Source organism: Pteronotus mesoamericanus, unplaced genomic scaffold, assembly GCF_021234165.1.
Source record: "Pteronotus mesoamericanus isolate MK-2021 breed Mesoamerican mustached bat unplaced genomic scaffold, CSHL_Meso_final contig_25, whole genome shotgun sequence".
Classification (NCBI taxonomy): domain Eukaryota; kingdom Metazoa; phylum Chordata; class Mammalia; order Chiroptera; family Mormoopidae; genus Pteronotus; species Pteronotus mesoamericanus.
The window spans coordinates 18,251,467-18,277,684 of NW_026555105.1; the positions used below are offsets into that span (position 1 = coordinate 18,251,467).

Sequence of the window (26,218 nt, forward strand, 5' to 3'; positions counted from 1 at the left end):
AATAGTCTCAATTAAAAAAGAAATGTCAGTGAAATTAGAAAACTTTGAACAGAATGATTTTTAAAAAACAACATATCAAAATTTGTGTGATGCAGCTAAAGCCATAATCATTTATCTATTATTTATAAGGAAAATGTATTCCCTTAAATGAATATATTAGGAAAGAAGAAAGTCTGAAAATGATCTAGGTGTCAATAGAAAAAGGAGAAACAATTATCCCAGAATAGGTTTAAGGAAAAATTGTATGTTATACTGTAAAGTTCAGAAATTGATGAAATAGAAACCAAAGTATAATAATCAGCAAACCCAAAATTGGTTCTTTGAAAGACTAATAAAGTTAGGAAATCTTTGGCAAAATTTAAGGTGAAAAAGAGAAGGTACAAATTACCAATATTGGGAATGAAAAGCAACATCACTATAGTTCTTACAGAAACTGAAAAATTATGAACGTTATTGCCATGAAATATGAAAATTTAGATGAAGTGAACAGATTCCTAGAAAACCACAACTTACCTAACCTAACACTATTTGAATAGTGTTTTATCTGTATAAGAAATCTGGGTCATGGCCAGGTAGCTCAGGTGGATAGAGCAACCCCCAGTACACCAAGGTTGTGGGTTCGATCTCCCAAAAGGTCACATACAAGAAGCAACCAATGATGCATAAAGAAATGGAACAACAAATTGATGTTTCTCTCTCTCTAAAACAAACAAACAAATAAAATATGCAATTTAAAATCTTCTCTCAAAGAAAACCCAGGTTGAATGAATTTTCCCAGCTCTTTGGAAGGAAATAACACCAATCATATAAAACATCTCAAATAACAGAAGAAAGGAAGAAACACTTCCCAATTTATTTTATAAGTCCAACAATTTTGATCCACTATGTATTTCCCCTTGGCTATTATTATATATGTCTTAGAACTGAAGTTCACCTTATACCTTCAGTGTGTTAACAGCTCTTAAACAGATATTTAACACGTTGGATTTTGTTTTTCTCTTTATTCAATTCAGCAGATACTCCCAGTGGCACAAAATGATCCAGTGATAGAAAATTATTCTACCTCATGTATGCTGGCCAATTGGTATAGAACAGTATTCTAGGAAAGAAAGAAATTTTTGCTGACAGGATAGCTTCTAACCCCACCCCTTACTATGGAGACTGATAATAGTAAGATTTAACTTAATTTGCCTGTTTGTTTTTCTCCTACAGACTCCATTAATAATATACCTCTTTCATTTCCTGATTGACTATGCTGAATTAGTATTTATGGTAAGCAAACTTCCACATAAAATCAATATGTATACATTTTAAATTTAACTGTCTTTAATCTTCTTGTTTTTAAGAAAAAATTCTATTTTAGAAATTCAGAAGTTTCTTATTTTTGATTTGAATTCATAGAACCGTAACTGTACAATTGATCCTTGAACAACGCCGGGGGTTAGGGGTGCCAACTTTGCCGCCCCCCCGACCCACATGGTTGAAGATTTGCATATGGTATAACTTTTTACTCCCCCAAAACTTAAGTTGTCCTTGGTATCTAGGGGCATTGGTTTCAGGATGCCTCTTACCTGCCCTCTCCATAGGTACCAAAAATCCTTGGATGCCCAAGTCCCCTATATAAAATGGCATAGATCAATGCATGCAGTTGGCCCTCCACATGCTTGCACTCCCAACCCTGGATGGATAACAGTACAGGTATTTACTGAAATATCTGCGTAAAGTTGACCTGCATAGCTCAAACCCAGACTATTCAAGGGTCAACTGTATTATGGAAGTATGAAGAGGAGTTTATGACATCTGACCAATTCTAATTTCTTACACTTTTAAAATTTAATATAGCCTTGAGTTTTCTAGCTCCAAGACTTTATGATTGGCTTTAATTGTGGTGCTAGTGTTGAGGGCATCCTCAGTTTCCTAAAGCATTCTGCCATGAGATTCTGCAACAACATAGGCTTAATGAGACTTTCAGAGACAGGAATTTGAGACAACAGGGCTATGTTTTGAGAGCATAGTAATTTGAAACATTTGTCTAATCTAGGGTTGAAAATCTGGGTAAAGTAGAAGGTCTGCTGGGGTCTTCCTTAATTATAATGCCTACTGTTTATTGAGGACTTACTATGTGCTAGGCACTTCACATACATCAGGCCTACAAAGCAATGGGTATTATTCCCACTTTACAGAAAACTTAGTAACTTGCAGTTACTGAGCAGGTTTTCCAGTCATTCTTCCCTGAAGAGGCTTTGTCTTTGGGTAGTGAAATTGAGGGCTGAGGTTCTGCCTGACTGTAAGAGGTCAGTCCTGGATAGTTCACCACCATCCAGAAACTTCAGGCCCTGGTAGCATTCCATTACTCCTACACTAATTGGGTTCATTTCCTGTTATTTCTCTTTCTCTTGACAGATAACTGATGCACTCACTGCCATTGCCCTGTATTTTGCAATCCAGGACTTCAATAAAGTTGTGGTGAGTAGTCAGTGGGTGGGAAAAAACTGGTGAGTTTGGTAACCTGCTGGTCTCTTATTATAAAGAATCAAAGGTCATGCATGTACTTAAGGATCCAACTGTTTTAAAATGCTAAGAAGTAGGAGTGAAGCTTCTGGCTTGTTCAGCCAGCCCTGGACTGGCCAAACCCAAACAAACAAAACAAACAAGATTAAGGTTTGCTTAGTCTTTGTAGATTAATATTCATTCACCTGTGCCAGTTCAGACTTTTTTCAGCAAATAGAATTGCACTACAATTATATTAATGAGGACCCTTAAAAATCTTCCATTCCTTTCACCAATTGTTTTTTTTTAAATGGAGGAAAGGTAATACAGCTTTTAACTCACTGTTATGCCTATCTGAGGTAAAATTGGATTCCCAGTGTAGTTTGTTTCCCTTCAGAGAGCAGTCTTAATTGGAAAACTTGATAGATACTAAACACCAATTGAAAATGTTGATGTAAACTGTAGTATTAATCGATATGTAATAGCCAAGGGGAATTGTATACTGGGACCATTTTTATTTTTCTTGGTCCTGAGAGAGTTAACATTAACCATGTGTATGTACTATCCATGTAGTTATTTTAAAAAATTGGCTGCAGTCCTCCTTGATTGGCTGGAAGCCACTGAGAAGATTTAGACTCGGGTGAGAGAAGGCTGCATCCCATTGGTGTTGTCTGTTTGTGGTTCATTTTCACATCTGTTACTAAGTAATAGAACCAGAAATAGCAGTCTGCCTTTCTGTGGCATTGGTCATCAGTAACACATAAAGCTGGTGAATTCTAGAATTTTAGACATCAAAAAGAGACTGTTAAAATATGTAGACTTGAGAGGATTCTTTACTTGGGGTCCAATATTAGGTAAATGAAAAGGTATGGTACCTTGAGATAGTACGAAAAATTGTATATGTATGTGCATATGTCTTTTTTTTATGTGGAGAGTCCATAGCAGTTATCAGTGCTCAAAGAGTCCTTAATTCCTTCCCTAAAGGATGAAGAACCACATTTTAGAGACTTATTATCACTGAAAGCAGGAAGTATACATTTTCAACTAATGGATCATTTGTGACAGCGTGGATGCTATGTGAAATAAGTCAGATAAAGGCAAATGCTGTATGATTTCACTTATATGCAGAACCTAAAAAAGTCAAACTCATAGAAACAGTAGATTGGTAGTTGGCCGGGGATGGGGAAAGGGGGAATGTTGGTCAGAGGGTACAAACTTTTAGTTATAAAATGAGTAACTTCTAGGGAATCTAATATACGTATAGTATAGAGATACTAGCTAATGATACTGTATCGTATACTTCAAAGTTGCTAAGAGAGTAGATCTTAAATGCTTTTACCACATCAAAAAGGAACATGAATTACATGAGGTGGTGGATGTGTTAACCTTATTGTGATAATCATTTTGCAATATACAGGAGGGGGCAAAAGTAGGTTTACAGTTGTTCTTATGGAAAATAATACAATAGTTAATAAATAATAATACAAGAACAGAGATTTCCAGTCAAGATGGAGACATAGGTAAACACAGCTCAACTTCTTGCACAAGCACAGCAAAATTACACCTAGACTACAAAACAGCTGTTACCCAGAATCATCAGAAAATTGAGATGTATGGAAGTCCGACAACCAAGGAATTGAAGAAGTCACATTCATCCAGACAGGTAGGAGGGGCAGAGATGCATGGAGAGGTGCAGAGAGGCAGAGACGCAGGATGGGCAGACCCACACTCATATGTCGTGGATAAAAATCGGGAGGGAATACCTCAGGAGTGAGGGATCCCAGCCCTACACCAGACCACCAAGCCCAGGGTTCCAGTGTCAGGAAGATAAATCCACATAACTTTTGGCTATAAAAATCAGTGGGAGGTGGGGTGGCGGAAGAAACTGGGATTCTCTGGAATCTCCTGTTAAGGGCCTGTGACAGACTTAGGACTTATGCAGACTCACCCCTTCTTGGCTCCAGCACTGGGGCAGCAGCTAGAAGGTCACCAGTGGCATATGGGGAGAAATTGAAATGTCTGGCATTAGGGTGAGTAATGGGGGACAGCTTCCTCCCAGAAAAAACTCCAGAGGCCAGGCAGCAGTATTGTTTCCTTTCTGAGCCCTCACTCACACTGAATCACAGAGCAGTGACACCATATTTGAGACTCCATTGATCTGGTTCATATGGGTTGCCCCACCCAGGCCGGGACCATCCAGGTTACCTTTTCTACAGGTAAGGAAAGTGCGCTTTTCTACAGTAGGCCACGCTACTAAGACAGGGAGTCAAAGCAGCTCTACCTAGTACATAGAAACAAACAGAGGGGGGCTGCCAAAATGAGATAAAGAAATATGGGCCAAATAAAAGCACAGAACAAAACTCCAGAAAAAGAACTAAACAAAATGAAGATAAGTAATCTAACAGATGGAAAGTTCAAAACATTGGTTATCAGAATGCTCAAGAAACTCATTTGGTATTTGAACAGCATAAAAAAGACCCAGGCAGAAATGAAGGTTACACTAAGAGAAATTAAGAAAAATTTACAAGGAACCAACAGCAGAGTGAATGGATGAAACCCAGAATCACATCAATGATTTGGAATGTAAGGAAGAAGAAAACATTCAGTCAGAAAAACAAGAAATAAAAAAGAATCCAAAAAAACAAGGATAGGCTAAGCAGCCTCTGGGACATCTTCAAATGTATCAACATTTGAATCATAGGAGTGCTGGAAGAAGAGAAAGAGCAAGAAATTGAAAATTTATTTGAACAAATAATGAAAGAAAACTTCCCTAATTTGGTGAAGGAAATAGACATACATGTCCAAGAAGCACAGCAAGTCCCAAACAAGATGGACACAAAGAAGGCCACGCCAAGACACACCATAATTAAAATGTCAAAGGTTAAAGATCAAGAGAGAATCTTACAGGCATCAAGAGAAAGCAGAGAGTGATCTACAAAGGAGTTCCCATAAGACTGTCAGCTGGTTTCTCAAAAGAAATTTTGCAAGCTAGAAGGGACTGGCAAGAAGTATTCAAAGTGATAAAAAGCAAGGACCTACAACCTAGATTACTCTATCCAGGGCAGATAAAGTGCTTCCCAGTAAAGGTAAAGCTAAAGGAGTTCATCACTTCCAAGTCATTATTATATGAAATGTTAAAGGGACTTATTTAAGAAAAAGAAGAAGATCAAAACAATGAACATTAAAATGGCAATAAATTCACAATTATCAACAATTGAATCTAAAAAACAAACTAAGCAAACAAGCAGAACAGACACAGAATCATACATACGGAGATTATTTGGAGGGTTATCAGTTGGGAGAGGGAAGGGGAAAAACAGGGAAAGGTGCAGTGATTAAGAAGTACAAACTGATAGATACAGAATAGACAGGAGGATGTTAAGAACAGTGTCGGAAATGGAGTAGCTAAACAACTTACATGCATGACCTATGGACATGAACTAAGGGGCGGGGATTGCTGGAGGGAATGGTTTTCCTGAGTGGAGAGGGGCAAAGGGGGAAAAATTGGGACAACTATAATAGCATAATCAATAAAATATTTTTTTATTTTTTAAAGATTTTATTTATTTTTAGAGAGGGGAAGAGGGGGGAAGAAACATTAATGTGTGGTTGCCTCTTGTGCACTCCCTGCTGGGGACCTGGCCTGCAACCCAGGCATTTGCCCTAGACTGGGAATTGAACCGGCGACCCTTTGGTTTTCAGGCCAGCACTCAATCCACTGAATCATACCAGCCAGGGCAAAAAATATATATTTTTTAAAAGGAATAAACTCTGTTTTATATATTCACAACTGTAAACCTATTTTTGCCCACCCTGGATATGTATATCTATCAAATCATTGCATTGTACACCTTGAACTTACACAATGTTATATATCAATTATATTTGAAAAAAGTGGAGGAGAAAATTATAGGAGCTTAGGTGAAAAGCTTTAACAGGATTCCCTGGAAGGCCAGAGATGACATAACTGAGTATGAGATTCATAAGCAGAGGAATTCAGAGATAAATTAGCAGCGGTTATTCTCCTCTCCAAGATAAATTGTCTATGTAAACCATAATCTTTTTTTCTTTGAGGTTACGAGCTCAAATATTTAAAGGTAAAGGGTCATGATATCCACAATTTCCAAATGGTTCAGAAAAAAATTTGTGCGTGTTTGTGTTTGTAGAGAGAGATAAAGGAAATGTGACAAAATGTTAACAATTGGTGGATCTAGGTGTTTTCATTGAACTTTTTTTTCAACTTTTCTGTATAGGAAATGTCTGTGTCCCCCTGTGTGTGTGTTTGTGCATATATATGTATGCATATGTCTATATGTGGTATATATGGGATATATGTGAATATCTAAGGTGCAGTTGGTAGCTTTCATTTAAGAACACAATCAGCCCTGGCTAGGTGGTTCAGTTGGTTGGAGCATTGTCCCATACATCAAAAGGTTGCAGGTTCGATCCCTGGTCAAGGCATATGGGAGGCAACTAATCGATCTTTCTCTCTCCCCCTTCCTCTCTCTCTAAAATCAATAAACTCATCATCAGGTGAGGATATAAAAAAATAAAACAAAACACAATTTTACGTTTTCAACCAAAACGTAAAATTGAGATGTGTTTTAATGAAAGTTGACTACAGATGCTGCTCATCATGCGTATTCCTTTTGTTTCTGTTCAACTTTCATAAAAACACCACACATATTCTAATTAAAACAGTTTTTAATGTGGAGGAGAAGCTTATGGGGAAGTAATGTAGCTAGGTTTCAGTTAGTTTCTTAGCACACTCAGACTTTGGTGTCAGCAGGAGAGACATTGAAGAGACATCCTTTAATTAAGAGCACAAATAATTTTAATTCATTTTAGTTATTTCTGAGTTGATATGAACACATAGAGAAATTTTCATTTTATTATTTGCATGATTTAAAGATGGAGACAGAAAATCAAATGAGCTGTTGTCAATACCTTGATTTTTTAGCACACTGAGACCATTTGCTATCACTGACACTGAGTTAAAATTTGAAATAGTTTTGTTTCACCATCCTCAGAATTCAGCCTATTGGAACATTTGGTTTCTTGGCTAGAATAAGAGTTTCACTTACACTGTGTCAAAAATTAAGTCATTCTAGGCCCTGGCTGGGTAGCTCAGTTGGTTAGAACATCGCCCCAATATGCCAAGCCAAGGATGCGGGTTCGAATCCCATCAGGGCACATACAACAATCAACCAATGAATGTATAAATAAGCGATGTTTCTCTCTCTCTCTCTTTCTCCTCCTTTCTCTCTCTCTGAAATCAATTTTTAAAAAATTAACTCACTCTGAATTGCAGATTTTGATGATGTCAATAAACTGTTGTTGGTTTGGGTAGAATATCAGTGCATGTCTTCCTTCAAATCTTTCTCACTTTTTCAAAATGGGCCCATATTACATAGCCTGGAAGCATTTTAGTTTTGCTGGAGTCTGAGAATTTTTTTTCTTTTTTTTTACCGCTGGTAATGTAGCTGTGTCTATACCCAAAATGCCTCCCAGAAAACTATGATGCAGAGATGGGTGTCTCCATCCCCTCCCCATCTCTGGCTGTTAAACTGTGGAATGTGAATGCTTATTGGTTGTGACTAGTTGATTCTCATGGCATTTTACATCTACCTTACTTGATTGCATTAGTCTAGTTGTCTTTTGCTGAGATGTGCTTCCTATGTGGAACTCAGAATTCATGTGAAAAAGCTGCAGTTGGTTTGGTAAAGAATGATAAAAACCTTAATGTGATTAGAAAGTTGTGAATTTGGAGGATAGACTCTTGAATTTGGCACATGCTGAGGCTAACAGTTGGAGATGCAGTGGGGGTGGAGTATTCACCCCCCACCCTACCCTCACTATAGGTTTTGGGGATGCAAAGGGGTGCAAGCACAGCTTTGATAATTAGAGAGAAGCTCCTCATTTGACGGAGGGGAATTATGTCCTTGCAAAATTAAATCTTACAAGGAAAAGAAAAGGGGGAGTAGATAAGGAAAAAAAGAAAGGAAGACTCCACCTAGAGATTTTTTTTTTTTAATTAAAAAATTTCTACTGAAATAGTACAAGCATCTGTGTATAAGCTGATCAATGATCACAAAGGTAACAGATTTGGGTAATTACCCTTTAGGTCACTTTTAACCTCTCCTGTGATAGCTTTAAATCTCATCATTGTCAAGGCTGAATATATCTAGAAATATTTACCTTTGGGTTTTAAATTGCACTCACTCCTTGATCTCATTTATTTTTATATTTCTAATATTTTCTTGGGGTGTGTGTGTGTCTGTGTTTAATTTTCTTTAGATTTTTAGCCACTTTCTGTCTCCAACTGCATGCTGTGGAGAAAGAAATTTTGCCTATGCTTAGGGGTGCTGAGTCAATTTTGAGCCAATAGGCTCTGGCCATAATGGTAGCTGTGCTCCATTTGGGGGAGACAAAAAGAGAGGTAGCAAAGAATCTAGGGACTGCTGGCCTGGCTGCTCTTCTTTCCTGGAGACTCTCCTATCATAAAATCTTTCTATTTTAAAGTATTTTAGAAGATTGGGGTTACAAGGAAGTACTTTTCTTTTACTGTTGGCACTTTGTCACCTTTACTCAGGGTCTACTTATCCCTGATTAGGTGCCTCCATCTCTGTGTAGTCCTGCTGGCTGGCTACCAGCCTGTGGAATGGGTCTGCATTCCCCCGTCTCTCGGGCTGCTCCTATATGAACCCCCTGTGTCCTGTGAACAGCCTTCTTTGTGGCTCTCCCTCCCTTTGGGTGGCCTTCTTTGTGCAATGGAACTCCAGAATCCTTAGCTAGTGGGGGCCTCTGCCCTTCGGCCACTGTTGCTGCAGCTGTCCTTTTGTTTGCTGAGCCAGCCACCTTTTCTCTGGTAAAAGCACCTTAATTTATATTTTGCCCTTTTAATTAAACAGCCCTAGCTGTGAATGGCAGCATAAATCTTACTGATGATAATTCCCACCACTTAACTTGGACTATCAGAGATAATCAAAGGGAGGTTTTTGAAGTTTGTTCAGGTTTTCTCATTATACCCGTAAGTTAAATTCTGGAAGAAACCTGAGGTTACTTGTATTCCTGGGATGACCCCTTTGGCTTTCTTTTGAAATATGGCTCTTGAAACTCTTTTTTTAACTTAAGAAATTTTGCATTATTAAGTACCTAAGACTCATAAAAAATAAATAAAGAATAATACATGCCATGGACCTACTTCAACTTAAAAAAAAATTACACATAGAATTGCCTTTTTCTATACTTTTATCTTCCTTACTCCCCCTTTCACCAGTTACCACGGTTCTTACTTTAGTGTTTATCATTCCTACACATCGCCTTGTAAATACCCCAAAAAACATATAGTTTTATTTTGCATACTTTTAACTTTATATGAGTGGTACAATGCAGTATATATTCTGTTGTCATCTGTTTTTTTCATCATTAAATCTTCACTCAGACACAGTTAAGTGCTAGCTACTATGGCTCCTCTGGATGACTCTGTTTTATGATAGTTGAGGCATTGATTTTGTACTGTCTAAATGAGATTCTCCAATCATTAAATCAGCAGAGCTACTATGCATTTTGGGTTCACATGCTTTTTCTATCTATAGTCTGACCCATATTTACTTATAGGATTGCCTAACGTTTTTTTCATTCTGGAATATACCCATGAACTTGTTGGGACACACCAGGGAAGGGTGAGAGCTTTCCACCCCCACCTCATTGCCTCTTACCTATCCAGCTGCCCAGCCGAACCCAGCCTGTCTCCTCTTCATCATGGCCATTCCCCGCTTCCTCTGTGTAAGTCAAAAACTTGAAACAGGAGCGCTCAGAAGAAAACTCAGGGTACTGTGATATTCAGGGGTTCATTTCACTTTGCATGAAAATGTTCTACTTAGCTGATGGGACTCTAGAGTCCTTAAGCCACTTATAATAACTCTTCAAAATGGCTAAGAATTTTGCTTTGCCACCTGCTCATGCAAGTAGCCATTCAACAGGAATTGGTTTGCTCACTCTGCCAGGAATTGGCAATAAACATGGTCCCTGCCCTCATGGAACTCATAGTCTAGTAGGGGAAACACATATTAATCAGTCACATAAATAACTAAAAAAGTTATAACTGTACCTGGCCTGGTGGAACATTGTCCCTATGCCAGAGGGTTGCAGGCAAGTTCGATCCCTGGTCAGGTCATATACCTAGGTTGTGGGGTTTGATCCCTGGTTGGGGCATGTACAGGAGACAACTGATTGATGTTTCTCTCTCGCTTGCTTTCTCTCTCTCCCTCCCCCCTTCCTTCCCCCTCTCCACTTTCCTCTCTGGGAGGGATTCAAGGTAAATATAACCGTGGGTGAGGATAAGAGGGAAAGAAGATAAAACAGTGCTATAGAAAGAGGCAATGTCTATAATGTGTAATTTTACTTTCTAGTTGAGAGTAGGCCTTCCATGGGGAAGTATTATTCTTTATTTATTTTTTATGAGTCTTAGGTACTTAATAATGCAAAATTTCTTAAGTTAAAAAAAGAGTTTCAAGAGCCATATTTCAAAAGAAAGCCAAAGTGGGTCACGGAAAGACTTTTGTCTTCATCCTAAAAACAAGAGGAAGTAATTTGTTTCATGTGCTTTGTCTTTTTCCCCAGTTTAAAAAGCAGAAACTCCTCCTTGAACTAGACCAATATGCCCCAGATGTGGCCGAACTCATCCGAACGCCTATGGAAATGCGTTACATCCCTCTGAAAGTGGCCCTGTTGTAAGTATTCTGACAGAACAAGGCTCAGTGCCAGGAAATGCGAGGAAAATCTGATGAGGCTTTCTCATGTTGTTTGTTGTATTTTTGGAGGTTTGCAGTCTTAGTCATCAAGTATTTGCTGTAGTTCTGTTGCACAACTGGGGTTCTGGCCAACAAAAGAGACAGAGCCATTCTGTCTCTGTTGGGACAAAGCCTCACACAGGGACATGCACAATCAACCCTTCACAAATGCTTTTTTACTTGATGCTGATCTGGGCTCCAGCCTACTTATAACCACTGTTTGTTTCTTTAAAAAAATAAAAAATAGAAAGGGGTCTTCAGTTGTGATACATAGATTGAATAATTCCAATCTTTAGGTGGTTGTTATTTTGAGTAGTTTCTATCCTTTATGTACAATTTAGTCCCCAATTTGTAGCTCAGAAAACAGAAGTAATGTTCTAAAAAGACCCGTCCCAGATGCCCAGATGGGTAACCAAAATGGAAGAGTGAAACTTATTGAGGCTCTGCGAAAGAATTCTCTAGGAGTACTCAGTGCTGCCAGTAAGTTTAATTCCTTCAGGTTATTTCCATTCATGTTCCTGAGATATAATAGACAACTAATAGTAATAATAATGAATATTAATAATATACTAGTTTTAGGGATACACAGTAAATAAGGTAGACAAGTTTCCACCTTATTTCATCAAAAAACATGACCTTAGAACTATAGAATTAGAAGGGGTCTTATGAGGACAGTTTATTCAACCCTCTGCCTTGTGTGTGAGTCTCCTGCACAGTATTCGAAATAGCTGGCTCTGTAGCTGCTTCTTGAACATCACCTATTTAGAAATGGCTCCCCATGCCACCAATTTTGAGGTATCAGTTCACATCTATGAATTTCAGAAATATTGGTGGGAACTACTTAATAGAACCAGAGGTTTAGCAGCATTATGAATCCCTTATGGACCAATATGTCCCCTGAGGATAGTTTTGTAATAGCAGCAGCCATTTCTTAAAGGTCGTGTAATAAGCCTATCTGTAATTGCTGAAAAAAAACAAAAAACACCAACAATTTCTAGGCCTTTGTCTTTAGAACTGCTTATCTTACAGCCCTGGGAGGTATTGGATTTAAGGTCTTTATTTTTAAATAATAATTATAATCTCCCTGAGACACTGTTATGTTTCTTCCTATCTGATAATCAGAATTATGTAACTGTCTCTCTTTTCACTTTGTCTGCCAGGAAACGCAGAGCCAGATTTGAAGCTGATTATTACAGTGCTTGTAGAGGACCCATTGGGTCTTCTTTCCCTGGCCTTTACTTTCTCCTTTTATTTATGTTTTCCCTGGTCTTGATTCTTTACTTCTATCTTTATTTTACTGTTGTTTTTTTTTTAATTATCTGTTCTTATTTGAGCTGCCTCTGATCTTCTGTAGAAGCAAGATAGAAATAAATAAAAAACAATAATCCATTTGAGTATATAAGATTTCCCTACTCACCACATTTCCAATTCATTTTCTCAGTCCATTCTTTTCTACCTCAGGAAAAGACTGGATGTTTCACCTTAATCCCTTCCCAGTGGAAGTTCAAGAAGTCCTGTGAAGTTCTTTGGCAACTAGCTTGTTGAAGTCAGCAGATAACTTACCCTGTCCTTGGGGTCTGGCTGGGTGGATACTGCTCGGCTACCAAGAGGGATAAATCTAAGCTCTTGAATGGGGGTAGCCTGTGTCACAGTTTAGGAACCTGACTGAATAAAATGTTCTTTTCTGGGTATAACTATTCCTAAGATATATGGTTGTGGGGAAATTGGTATAATTTTTTTCATTTTAAGTCTGAAGTAGTAGAAAGAACATAGCCTTTCAAGCTGGAAAAACCTAATTTTGAATGTATTTATTAGATTGTGAAACCTTGGGCAAGTCGATTAAGCACTGAGTCCCAGCTTCTTCATCTGCAAAATGGGAATAATGTTATTGCTAGTTTACAGAATCTCTGTAATGATTAAATAAGAGGGTTTTCTATAGACTATATAGAAGCAAATAGGGAGTAAATGTTCAGTGCCTTTTACCTACTGGCCGCAATCCCTCTCCATTCTCTTTTACTTAGGAGAACTCATTTCTAAGCACTGCCTTCCTTTGAGTATGCTTTTAGTAAATCTTATTAACTTTCTGGCTATAGTGGCCAAGACTCCCTGGCCCTTTGACCAGGATTACTAATACCAAATATGTGTGCTTTTCCCCAGCTATCTCTTAAATCCCTACACGGTCTTATCTTGTGTTGCCAAGTCCACCTGTGCCATCAACAACACCGTAGTTGCTTTCTTCATTTTGGCCACGATAAAAGGTAAGACCCCCCCCCAAGAAAGTATAAAGCCCTGATTTATCATAGTGTTCTTTAACACCGGTGCTCTATTTTTAAAAAAATAATCCATAACTCTTGAGAACCTTTTAAAAAAATTATTCAGATATGAGTGGATAAAAAAATCTGTGGTACATCTACACATGGAATATTACTTGACCATAAGAAAAGAAGGAAATCTTACCTTTTGTGACAGCATGGATGGACCTGGAGAGTATTATGCTAAGCAAAATAAGCCAGTCAGAGACAAATACCATGATTTCACTATGGAATCTAAAGAACAAAATAAACTAACAAAATAGGAACAGACCCATAGATACCTAAAACAGACAGCCGTCAGAGAGGAGGTATGTTGAGGAACTGGGTGAAAAAGGGTGAAGGGATTAAGCAAACAAAACAAAACACAGACAACAGTATGGAGATTGCCAGAAGGAAGGGAGTGGTGTAGGCAGGAAAGGTTAAAGGGTGGATACATGTTGGCAGAAAGAGACTTTGAGTGGTGAGCACGATGCAGTTTGCGGATGATATGTTATAGTGTTGTACACTTGAAACCTATATGGTTTTATTAACAAATGTCACCCCAATAAATTCAATTTTAAAAAAAGTACCAAAAACATTGCACAAATAATACAAGATGATTATAGAAAATTTAGATAAGCCAAGAGAAAAAAATGAAAACATCTTGAAATTCTACTATTAAGAGAGTTACTGTTAATATTATTAAAAATTTTTTTAAAGGCTTATAATGAGATAGCCTCTCTCCTTTCTCTTCTCACCTGTTGTTCAACTTCAAACCATCTACTTTGGACTTTCGCTAGTATTTACTTCCATATTTTTAAAATTTTTTATTTATTGATTTTAGAGAGAAAGAACGAGAAACATCAATTTGTCGTTCTACTTATTTATGCATTCATTAGTTGATCCCTGTATGTGCCCTAACCAGGGATTGAACCTGTAATCTTTGGCATATCAGGACAATGCTCTAACCAGCTGAGCTACCTGGCCAGGGCTACTTCCATATTTCTAAATAAGACTTCAAGGACCCATGGACAAAGCCAGCGTGGGAGAGGATTGACGGTGGGAGGCGGGGTGGGTGGGGCAGGGGAAAGTGATAGCAGGGAAAATGAACACAGATGTATTTGAACAATTAAAAAAAAATCTTCATATTGCTATTTAGTGAAATATAAATTTTTGACATTATTCCATTCTCATGGGAAATAAAGATTAGCTTTTTTATACCAATGTCTCCACTTAACCTCATTCTCTTCAATGAGTTATGCCACAGTTTTGATTAAATCAGTAGTCAGTACCTCTCCTTTATGACACTGTATGTATTATTTACTGCGGGGCAAAAGAGTACCTAAGATGACTTTTTTTCCTCTTGAATTAGTTTTCCTGGCATCAATAATTCTCTCTCTCTCTTTTTTCTTCTTTTCTTGCTTGTTATTCTTGCTTAGTTTTTTTGTACCAATCACTGTTTTCCCCCCCAGCAGCTTTGCTAGATCTGTCAAGTGCCTAACTATATTATATATTTTTTAAATTTTTAAACTTATTTTTAGAGAGAGAGAGGAAGAGAGAGAGAAAGAGAGGGAGAGAAACATAAATGTGTGATTGCCTCTTGTGCGCCCTTCACTGGGGACCTGGCCCGCAAACCAGGCATGTGCCATGACTGGGAATTGAACTGCCAACCCTTTGGTTCACAGGCCAGCACTCAGTCCACTGAACCACACCAGCCAGGGCTATATTTTTTATTTATTGAGAGAGAGAGGAAGAGGGAGAAAGAAAGAGAAACATTGATTCGTTGTTCCACCTATCTATGTACTCATTGGTTGACTCTTGCACATGTCCTGACCAGGAACCAAACCTGCAACCTTTGCGTATCAGGATGATTCTCTAACCAACTGAGCTTCCCAGTCAGGGCCTTATTTTTAAAAAATACTTAAACACCTCAAATAGTTTATTGGTTCTATTATTTTTCTGGAGACCTTTCTCATGTATCCTCCACACTGCCCCAGTCTGTCCTGGTTGTTATCTGGGCCTGATGCAAAGGCGACCTAGTGGAACTTAGCTTTGTCATTCTCCTCCATTGTATCCCTTTTTTCCTGGATTTCTTCTCTTTATTGATTTTTCCCTTTAGTTTTGCTGAAATAGTTCCTCTAGCAGTTTTTCTAAGAAAAGGTGTGTTAAATATATATTTTCAGTTATTTTATGTCTGAAAAATGTCTTTGTTCTAAGCCAGTACCAAATTAATAGTTGAGGCAGAGTATAAAATTGTAGGTTAGAAAAACTTTCCCTTCAGAATTTTGAAGGCATTGCTTTACTATCTCCTAGCCTCCTGGTTATTATTCATCAGTTTATATTGATCAGATGATTATATGTAACCCAATTTTTTTCCCCCCCTGAAAGACTTAGGAACTTCTTTTTATCCTTGGTGTTTTGAAATTTCATGATGCTATCTCTTGACATAGGTATTTCTTCATTCATTATGCTGGGCACTTGGTAGGTCCTGTCAATGTAGAGACTAGTGTCCTTTAGTTCTAGGTATTCCTATACTGTTTTTAAAATTCTCCCTGTTTTCTCTGTCTCCTTTGTTTGGCATGACTATTAGGTATTAGACTTTCTTAATTGATTTAATCTGCATATTTTATTTTCTATTGATAGTTCCACCTTTTTTACTTCCTCTTACTTTTTCTGGGTTATTTCTTTGTTTTTATCTTCCAACTCTTCTGTTGAATTTGTTATTTTTCTATTATATTTTGAAGTTTTTTCTTTGTTTCCAATTGTGTTTTTTTTTCTTTTTGAAGCAGTCTATTGTTACTTTTACCTCCAATTTTTTTTTTTTTTTAAAGCAGGCTATTATTTTTATGACCACCATAATCTTCCTTATCTCTCTGTTTTGTTTTTCCTAGTTCTCACCTGTTCCAAGCATAGTCTTTTTGTCTTCCTGGTCATCCCCCCACCACTCTGTTTTCCTATTTCTTCTGGGTTCTATTTTTCATATAGGAGGATTTTCTCTTATTTTTGGTGATCCGTGGTTGTCTGTTTCGGTTTAAGAATGAGGCACTAACATATTGATTTGAGACTCTGCATGGGCAGGACTTTAATGGCTCATTCTCACTATAGGGAGAAGGGGCATTGGGCTGACCTTTTTTGTTGGAAGTATCTCTAAATGTCATCATTATTAGGTTTTCCTTTTCTTTGAAACTATTTATTGTTTCTAGAGAGGAGCTCTTCAGTTTCCTGCATAAGGGAAACAGTGTTGGAGTTGCCATAGGATTGGGGGTTCTCGTGACCAACTGCTGAGATGGTGAGAGCAAGGATAGGGAAGGTGGCTGATCACAATGTAGAGGCTTTATGTAATCTCAGTGCTCTTTAGCCCACACTTCTCCTCAGTAAAGGTGCTATACTGTGCTGAGTATACCCTAGACCTGTGTCTCTTAATTCTCCAGTACTATAGTCTCTGGAGATAGGGTAGAAAGTTAGAAGGATGGAATATATAGAGGTAGTTACCTGGCTGCACATAGTTGAGATGAGACCTGGGGTTCTGCCTGGTCTGTATACAAACTTCTAGCTTGATTTTCATTGCTGTACCTTACTTCCTCGTTCCATAGTATCTGGTGCCTTCAAGGTGCTGAATTTCTCAGAAATTCTATGGGGTGAGTTGGCCTAATTTTTATTGATATTCCTCTGTGTAGGCCCCTGAGCTGTGACTTCTTCCATATTGCTCAGTCATTTATCCCTCTTCTATTTGCTTTATGTTTCAACTATTGTATGAAATTTCATTTTGCTATAATCTCCTCTCCTGTTCTTTGTGGTTTAAAACTAGTTTTATTCCTTTATTGCCATTTTAGTAAGGTTTTTGGAAAGAAAGATGATATACGTGATCAATCTACCATTTTTAACTAGAAGTCTATTAGGTTTGGCAGTGTGCATCTCCAGATTCCACACCCCCCCATTTTTTTTCAGACTTTTAAACATTGTATCTATTAACTATCACCACAAAAATGTTATTTAACAAACCACTTCAAAACTCAGTGGCTTAAAACAATAAAAACATTAGCCTATTCACTTGTAAGTCACCTCGGGTCAGCTAATCTAGGTTGGATATGGCTAGGCAGTTTGTTGGTTTCATCAGGGCTCATTTATACATCATTGGCTACCTGTACTTGGTTATCTAGACTGAACTCTTCTCTATGTGTCTGTTGTCCTCCTGGACAAAGGACTGATTTAGATATGTTCTTGTCATAATGATAGCCGAGGCACAACTGTGAGCAAGCCCAATCAAGCATGTACTTTTTAAGTTTCTGGTTGTATCATATGTGTTAACATCCCATTGATCAAAACATAACACATGTCTGAGCCCAGGGGTGGAGACTTCCATCCTGCCCACATGGAAGGGCACTGCAAAGTTGTATGGCAAAGGGCCTGGACATAGGGAGGGGTGGAGAATCAGGGCCAGAAATGTAATCTACCACATATGTCAATAAACACCTACTCTGTCAGTTTTAATGGCTACACACTATTCAGTTATATGGATGAATGTGTAGAAATTCTTTAACCAACTTCTAATTAAATTTTTAGCTCATGTTCCAGTTTTCAGCTATTTAAATAATACTACACATTAATTTCCAATGTGCAGTAATTTTCACATCCATGTTCAGTTATTTTCTTTTCTTTACTTTTTTTAATCCTTACCTGAGGATATGTTTATTGATTTTTAGAGAGAGAAGAAGGAGGGAAGGGAGAGAGGAGGAGAGAGAGAAACATCGATGTCAGAGCGAAACATCTATCTGTTGCCTCCCATACATGCCCTAACTGGGGGTTGATTCCTACAACCTAAGAATGTGTCCTGACCAGGGATGGAACCTGCAACCATTTGGTGTACAAGATGATGCTCCAACCAACTGAGCCACGTAGACAGAGCTCAGTTATTTTATTACAGTAAAGTCCTAGAAATAGAACTATTGTGTCACTGAGTATGTACCTTCTTTAGGATTTCTGAAATTGCCTTTAAGAGTTTTACCAGTTTATACTCCCATAAGAAATGTGTGAGAGTCCTTATTTCCATACATTGTTGTTAAATAGTTTGCATACTCAAGAAATAAAAACTCAAAAGTTTTATATAGATGCTTTCACTTACCTTTTCTAGGGTAGCATATGGGAATGACTTAGGTCTTTACAGGATATTATTTCTCTTGGAGTGGCTGTGGTTGTGGTTGTGGTCGCGGGTCGTCTTTCTGTAGGCTGCTTACTTTTAACTTATCAGGTTACTTAAAATGACTAGATATTGCATAACCTGACTTGTCTTCTTCTGAAGATTGTGGTCTTTTTCAGAAACAACTCTAAAATAGTGAAGACTCTTTACTGTTTGAATACTCAGTACCTCAGTCCCTGTTTTGAGAGCACCAAACTTAGGTAGACTCATTTATCAAGGGTTCTGGTGCCCATTAAAATAAGGATTATATGCTGTAGCCTGGCAGAAGGGACTGAGCTCTAGCCTTTGGCACTGTCACCTTTAAAATAACCGAACACAAAGATAGAAAAACTAAAGACATGCCCTCTGAAGTTGCATTTTATAGGAATCTCACAAAAATATAAATTTTACCATTTAAAAAACATCCTTTATATTACCTTATAAGTCAATGGAAAGGCTCTGTTTCAAGGGAATAACCATCTATAAGTGTTATATGCATCTTTTTTGGAGTCATATTGGTTTTGATCCAGCAAAGAAAAATTTTTTTTTTATCGTGTCACTCCATATCCCCATCTAATGAATTTATAGACATTTTCGTAATGTTATACACACAATTTTGTTTTACTTTTATCACTTCATATGAATCATGTGACATTGGTCACATATTTGTCATTACTTTCTATCTAAATTTAATTTTTAGAAATTTTAGGAGTAGTTCAAGTACTTGGTAAGAATAAAAGACATTCAAGTCAGTGAAAGACATATGCCACATGATCTCACTTATATGTGGAATCTAATGAACATAATAAACTAATGAACAAAATTAGAAACAGAAGCATAAACATATAAGAACAGGCTGACAGAAGCCAGACGTGAATGCGGGGACTGGATGAAAAATGATGAAGGGATTAACCAAAGAACATCTATGCATAACCCCTTGACATGGACCATGATAGGGGGATTGATTTAGGGGAAAAGGTGGGGCAGGATGGGGGTGGGGAAAGGGAGAAAAAGCGGGAACAACTGTAATTGCGTAAACCATTTTTTAAAAAAGAATAAAAGATATTCAAAGATATAAAATGAGAAGTACAATTCTTTTATCACTGCTCTCTACCTCCACACTGTTCCTCAGGTATTTTTGTCATGGGGTCCCAGGCCTTCCCATTTTGCTGGACATTTATTATTTTCCATTGTTGGCAGCTGTAGAGACCATCACAAATAACGTTTCTAATCTGTTAAAATATTTGGAGAATTCCATTTCAATTAGGTCTCTGAACTACTCTTAACTCTAAGTATATTGGTAGTAATCCCTACTAACGATATATATATATATAGGAGGTTAGTTAACTGATAAAATGTGCAGGTTATAGTTTTACGTTTAACATTTGTACCACATACTTAAAATTAATAAAGGAATAATTCACTATTTAAAAGAGAAAACAGTTGGGAGAATTCACAGAAGGAGTATAAATGATTAATAAATATGAAAAAAATTCAATTCCATAGATAATTAATAAAGAAAAGCAAATTGAAATAACAAAGAAGTGGCTTTTTTCCCCTTTTCAAGTTGGCAAAGACTTTAGAAAGTAATTTTCAGAGCTGGCAAAGGTGCTATCAAATAGGCATTCTCCAACAAGGCAAGGTGACAGAAACTTGTTTAGTCCTCGTGGGAAGCAGTTTGGCAATAGTCTTTAATGTTTGTACTTCTGATTTATTAATTAAACTTTTGAAGAATCTATTCTATAGGAATGCAGAAATATAAACAAAGCTTTATGATAAGAAGTCATAAATTACAGAATTATTTATGATGACTGGAAAAATTGGAAAATACTTCAAAATAGAGGAATGGCTAAGTAAAACATGGTTCATTCATATAATTGAATAAAATACAATGTGCCTGTGCACATGATGTTTAAAAATAAATTACAAATTACATGAGAATACATTTATTTTTTAAAGCAGAATACAAATTGTGTATTTTAATAAAATATATCATCTATGTTAAAGTACAACAAAAATAGATAGAAAATAGATTCTGAAAGAGTAACTTGTTTCTGTACAATGACTTCATGGGTGGTTTTTATTTTTTTTTATATCTGTTTTTTCTCAAAATTTCTTCAGTGAGCACATAATTAAAAATAAATTAACTTGATTGCTAAGAAGACAGGGACAGTGGTGGTACTCCACAGCTCTTTCCCCGTACTGCCATGGAACAGGCACCCCACAGAGGGGCCTCATTTGCTCTGTCTTCTTGACTCCTTCTAAGGCCCAGGCCATTATATTGTGATGTCCTTGTTGGGGTGTTGGCTGAGAAACACAGGTCTGTGGGCAGGGTTCATGCTAGTTTAGTAGAGCAGCTTGGGTTTCATCTCAAAGGTTGGGGCTTTGGTCTAGGTTACTCTGCCTCTCAGTGATCTAATGAAAATACTCCATCCCTGTGAAGTAGTCTTCATTAGGCTTTAAAAAGGAAAACCGACAGATGTTAATAGCTACTCCTTCTGTTCACTGTTGGTATTTGTAAACAGTGAAATGTTCCAGACTAGAAATTTGAGGTTTGTCACTAAGGACCCTTCTAGCCTTTCTTATTGCACTAAAAGAGGCCTGTGTGACAGGACTTGCTTCCCAAGGAAAAAAAAGGATCAGTAGTGTCAGAGGCAGTCTAGCATGATTAAGAGCTCAGGCTGCTCCAATGTGTGATAGGTCAAGCGGCCAATCCCAGCTTCATCGTTCCTGGCTACATCACCTTGAGCCAGTCACTTAACTTTTGGCCTCCATTTCCTTATCTATATAACGTGGAAGTTGAATGTAAAGAATGAATGAGAATGTGAATGAATGAGAATGTAAACGCATGTAAAACACTTAGCATGATGTGGGGACATAAGTCAGTGGTCAGTAAATGGTGGAGCTGGTTGTTACTTTTAATAATATCCTCCTTGCCCTGATCAGTATGGCTAAGTTGGTTGGGCGTCGTTCCACAGAGTGAAAGGTCACTGGTTGACTCCTGGTTGGGGCACATGTCTAGGTTCCAGGTTCAGTCCCCAGTCGGAGTATGTATGAGAGGCAACCGATTAGTGTTTCTTTCTCACATCAATGATTCTGTCTCTCTCTTTCTCCCTCTCTTACTCTATCTCTAAAAATAAATAAAATTTTTAGAAAATAAATAATATCCTCCTTTTTATTTTTCTTTTTTATTGATCTCAGGAAGAAAGAGGAAGGGTGGAGGGAGAAAGAGAGAAGGAAAGTGAGATATCAATTTGTTGGTTCTACTTATTTATGTATTCATTGGTTGTCTCTTGCAAGTGCCCTTATGAGGGATCAAACCCACAACCTTGGAGTATTGACGATGCTCCAATCAACTGAGCTACTCAGCCAGGGCCAGTGTCCTTTTTAAAAGATCCCTCAGGACTGATAGTATCCCTGAGCCTCCTGGGGAGCACTGGGAGGAGGTTAAAATGAGAGGTTTTCTTCCTGGAGCCCAGCCCTGAAAGAACAATGGCAGAGTGATGGTCCTGAGACCTGAGGATCCCATCCATCATTTCCATCTACGGTTCCTCTAGGGCAGAGATTTTTAGGCTTTTTCACCTCATGACATGCATAAATGAATGATATGCATAAAATTTATGCTTTCCATGCATAAAATTTTGTGGCACACCAAAAAATATATTTTTGTCAATCTGACAAAAAATAGGTATAATTTTAATTGATTTGCAAAAAATATTAATAATTACCTACCCTTTTTTCCCTGAGGTGACTTTTTTATTCTTTAAGATTTTGTTTATTTATTTTTAGAGAGAGAGGAAGGGAGGGAGAAAGAAACAGAAACATCGAAGTGAGAGAGAAACATCAGTGGGTTGCCTCTCATGCGACCCTGACCAGGATGGAATCCGCAACCCAGCCATGTGCCATGACCAGGAATCAAATCGGTGACCGTTTGCTTTGCGGAATGACACCCAAACAACTGAGCCACACCAGTTAGGGTTTCCAAAATGACTTTTTAAAAAATCAGGTGCCTATATTTGTATGTGAGGATTTCTGGTACCGAGAATTAACCGATCAGATGCAACGTAATTATGTGACATGACTAATAAGATGCAACTCTGTTATATGGTGCGTGCATGTGTGTGCGTATGGTTCAAGACAGGACATTCACACCTGACAGCTATAGTTGTGTTGACTTGTCATTTTTGTATTTGATAGTTTAAGGGAAAAGGGGTCAGTGCCCCTGACTAAATAATCAGGTATTGTATGTTTGAAAAATTCTATGGCACTCGGGTTGAAAATTGCTGCTCTAGGGTAATGCCCTTCCACTGAAGAGACACAGAGGAGCCAAGGACCCAAGGATGAAGTAGCCTGGGGTAGTTTTGTTACATTAAGCCAGCTTCAAAACCTGCTCTTTTTAGTTACCGCTCTTTAGCCTCAGGCAAATCACACCTTAAGAGCCTCAGTTTGATCACAGAGATACCTGCCTCCTGGATTAGTAGAAGAATAAGTGACAATTCTAAAATGCTGAATATGCTTCCTTAGCAGAACCTGCTCAAAAATAGTTCCTGTGTTTATTATGATTTTTATGGTACAGCAAGATTGAGATCAAGAAGGTAGCATAGTGCCCTGACCTGTATGGCTCATTTGGTTGGGCATGATCCCGCAAAATGAAAGGTCACCAGTTCAGTTCCTAGTCAGGGCACATGTGTGGGTTGTGGGTTCTGTCTCTGGTCGGGGCATGTGCAAGAGGCAGCCAATCCATGTTTCTCTCACTCTCTTTCCCCTTCTTTCTCTCTAAAAATAAATAAATAAAATCTTTAAAAAAAAAAAAAAGAAGGTAGCATAATGATGCAGTTTAAGAATGTAGGGTCTGAAATGAGACTGGGTTTAAACCCTATTAATATTATTCACTCGAGTTGTGACCCTGAGCATGTAAACTCCCTGTTCTTCAGTTTCCTTTCCTGTAAAATGGCGGCAGTAATAGTACCCACTTCATGGAGTCCTTGGAAGGACTAAATGTCAAGTACTTACAGTCCTGACTGGAACAGATTATGTGCTGGATAAATTATAATCTTCATTGATATGAATGGACTACTCTGAGAGAGCCTGCCCTGTTAAAAGAGCACACTGGCAAGGAATGGCGTACATTGGGCCAACCCCATCATCTCCTCCTCCTTTCCTGCAATCTTGCATGTTGCTCAGGCCCTGGTGGAACTTCCTCTTCTGAGTGTCCTGTGGGACCTTAGCCCTTTTGATCAAATTCCAGTCTATCCCACTGCCTATCCTGTGACAGATTACTGTCTGTGACCCAGTCTCTGCTCACTCCACTTGAAGTCCATATACTGAGCCAGGCCCCAGAGCTCCACCTGGCCTACTTTCCTGCTCTATCCTATGGCTCTGCCACCCACCCTGGCCCATATCACTTCAAGGTGCAGTCCTTGGAAGCAGAGCATTACCCCAGGTCTTGCCGAGGCTTGTTTTGGCCTCCACCCTGACACAAAAAAGGAGTTGTGAAACATATTCAAAGCTAGATTAAATGGATAATGAAATTCCCTGATACTATAGCCAGTGTGCATGTACATTTGACTGATTTAGTTTATTCTTATGGTAAGGCCAAAGACTAGGGCTTGTACAGAAGATTTAGTGTCTAGGTATCTGGGCTGTATTAGCAGGTACATGGTTGATTTTTTGGGGTGTGGGGGGGATGGTCAAACTCACAGTTCCCTTGGCACAGTTCCTCCTGGTTAAATAGGTAGGATGCCCTAGCTCCTGCCCAGATGAGGTTGCCATTTCAGGCATTTTTTCAGATTCCCTGACTTAACCTGAAGGTAGATGTTTTTATGATTATTATGCAAACTAAGCTCTCCATGATCTGACCCCTACCTACCTGCTTGCTGAGATTTTTTATTTTTATTTTTTCTGACACCAGTTAACAAAATTATACAGGTTTCAGGTGCACAGTTCTACAACACATCATCTGTACACTATATTGTGTGTTCACCACCCCAAGTCAAGCCCCCATCTGTCAACATTTAACCCCCCATACCCTCTCTCACCCCACCCCCATAGTCACCATGCTGTTATTCATGTTTGTGATTTCATTTTTCTTTTTTGCTCAATCCCTCCACCCACCACCCACCCAGCCACCCCACCCCAACAGCTGTGAGTCTGCTCTCCATGAGTCTGTCTGTTTTGCATGTTAGTTTATTTTGTTCATTAGATTCCACACATGAGTGAAATCATATGGTATTTATCTCTCTCGACAGGCTTATTTCCCTTAGCATAATGCTCTCCAAGTCCATCCATGCTGTCACAAAAGGGTAAAATTTCCTTTTTTAATGGCTGAGTAATATTTCATTGTGTAAATGTACCACAGCTTTTTATCCACTGATCTACTAATGGACATTTGGGCTGCTCCCAAATCTTGGCTATTGTAGATAACTCTGCAGTGAACATAAGGGTGCATATGTTCTTTTAAATTAGTGTTCCATGTTTCTTCAGATATATTCCCCAAAGTAGAATCACTGGATCATAAGGCAGTTCCATTTTTAATTTTTTGAGGTAACTCCATAGTGCTTTCTACAGTGACTGCAGCAATCCCCATTCCCACCAATAGTGCACTAGGGTTCCCTTTTCTCCACATACTTACCAGCCCTTGTTTGTTGATTTATTGGTCATAGCAATTCTGACAGATGTGATATAATGAGATTGTTCAGATATTAACTTTTTATTGACATAAAACATATATAAGGAGGAACCCCCGCAAAACCCAGAATTATCATTTGGAGGGCGGGCCCCTTGTAGTACAGGCTTCCCCTAGTAGGTGAGTGTTCTAGGAGCCCATCAGTATCAGTGTGCCAGCTGGTGTTGTGAGAGGTTGCGTTCTGCTTCAGCAAATTTTTTTTGAAGATTCTTTTCAGTGCCTTTGCCCATTTCATGATGGGTGATTTACTAGCGCACCTACCCACACTGTACTGAGTGTTCAGCAGTTTTTGACCAAAAACAGCATGCCCCCCATACCCCACACTTCCTACTCACTCTATCTTGCCCTGAGCAACTTTTTTTTGTTTCTCTGATGAAAACAATATCCTCAAAGGGAAGCTTTTGCCAGTGTGGAAGAGGCAAAACAAAAAATGATAGAAGTACTAAAAGGCATCAAAATCAATGAGTTCAAAAACTGTTTAGAGCAGTGGAAAAGTCTGGATAGCTGTATTGCATCAGATGGAGAGTACTTTGAAGGTGACTGAAATTTAAACATGTAAGAATAAATAAACAATTTTTTATAAATAAATTCTGGGTTTTTTGTGCCCAGCCTTATACAGAAAGTATACAGAAAAGTACAGTTCATTCGTGTACCGTTAAATGAATATTCACAAAATGACATATAACTAACATTCAGATTAAGAAACAGAATGTTATCAACATCCACAAGAGTCCCTTTTGCCCACTTTTCCAGGTACTCCTCCTAGTTCATACCCTGTTTT

At 38.2% G+C, this 26,218-nt stretch overlaps 1 protein-coding gene across 1 annotated transcript in view; it reads left to right on the top strand.

The window, feature by feature from the left end:
- PIGU (phosphatidylinositol glycan anchor biosynthesis class U) overlaps positions 1–26,218 on the top strand; it is a 91,186-nt gene that overhangs the window by 20,524 nt on the left and 44,444 nt on the right. Inside the window, exons 3-6 of the mRNA XM_054573860.1 lie at positions 1,213–1,272; positions 2,404–2,466; positions 11,116–11,225; positions 13,443–13,543. Coding sequence (XP_054429835.1) covers positions 1,213–1,272; positions 2,404–2,466; positions 11,116–11,225; positions 13,443–13,543 — 334 coding nt within the window. The remainder of the gene's footprint in view (positions 1–1,212; positions 1,273–2,403; positions 2,467–11,115; positions 11,226–13,442; positions 13,544–26,218) is intronic.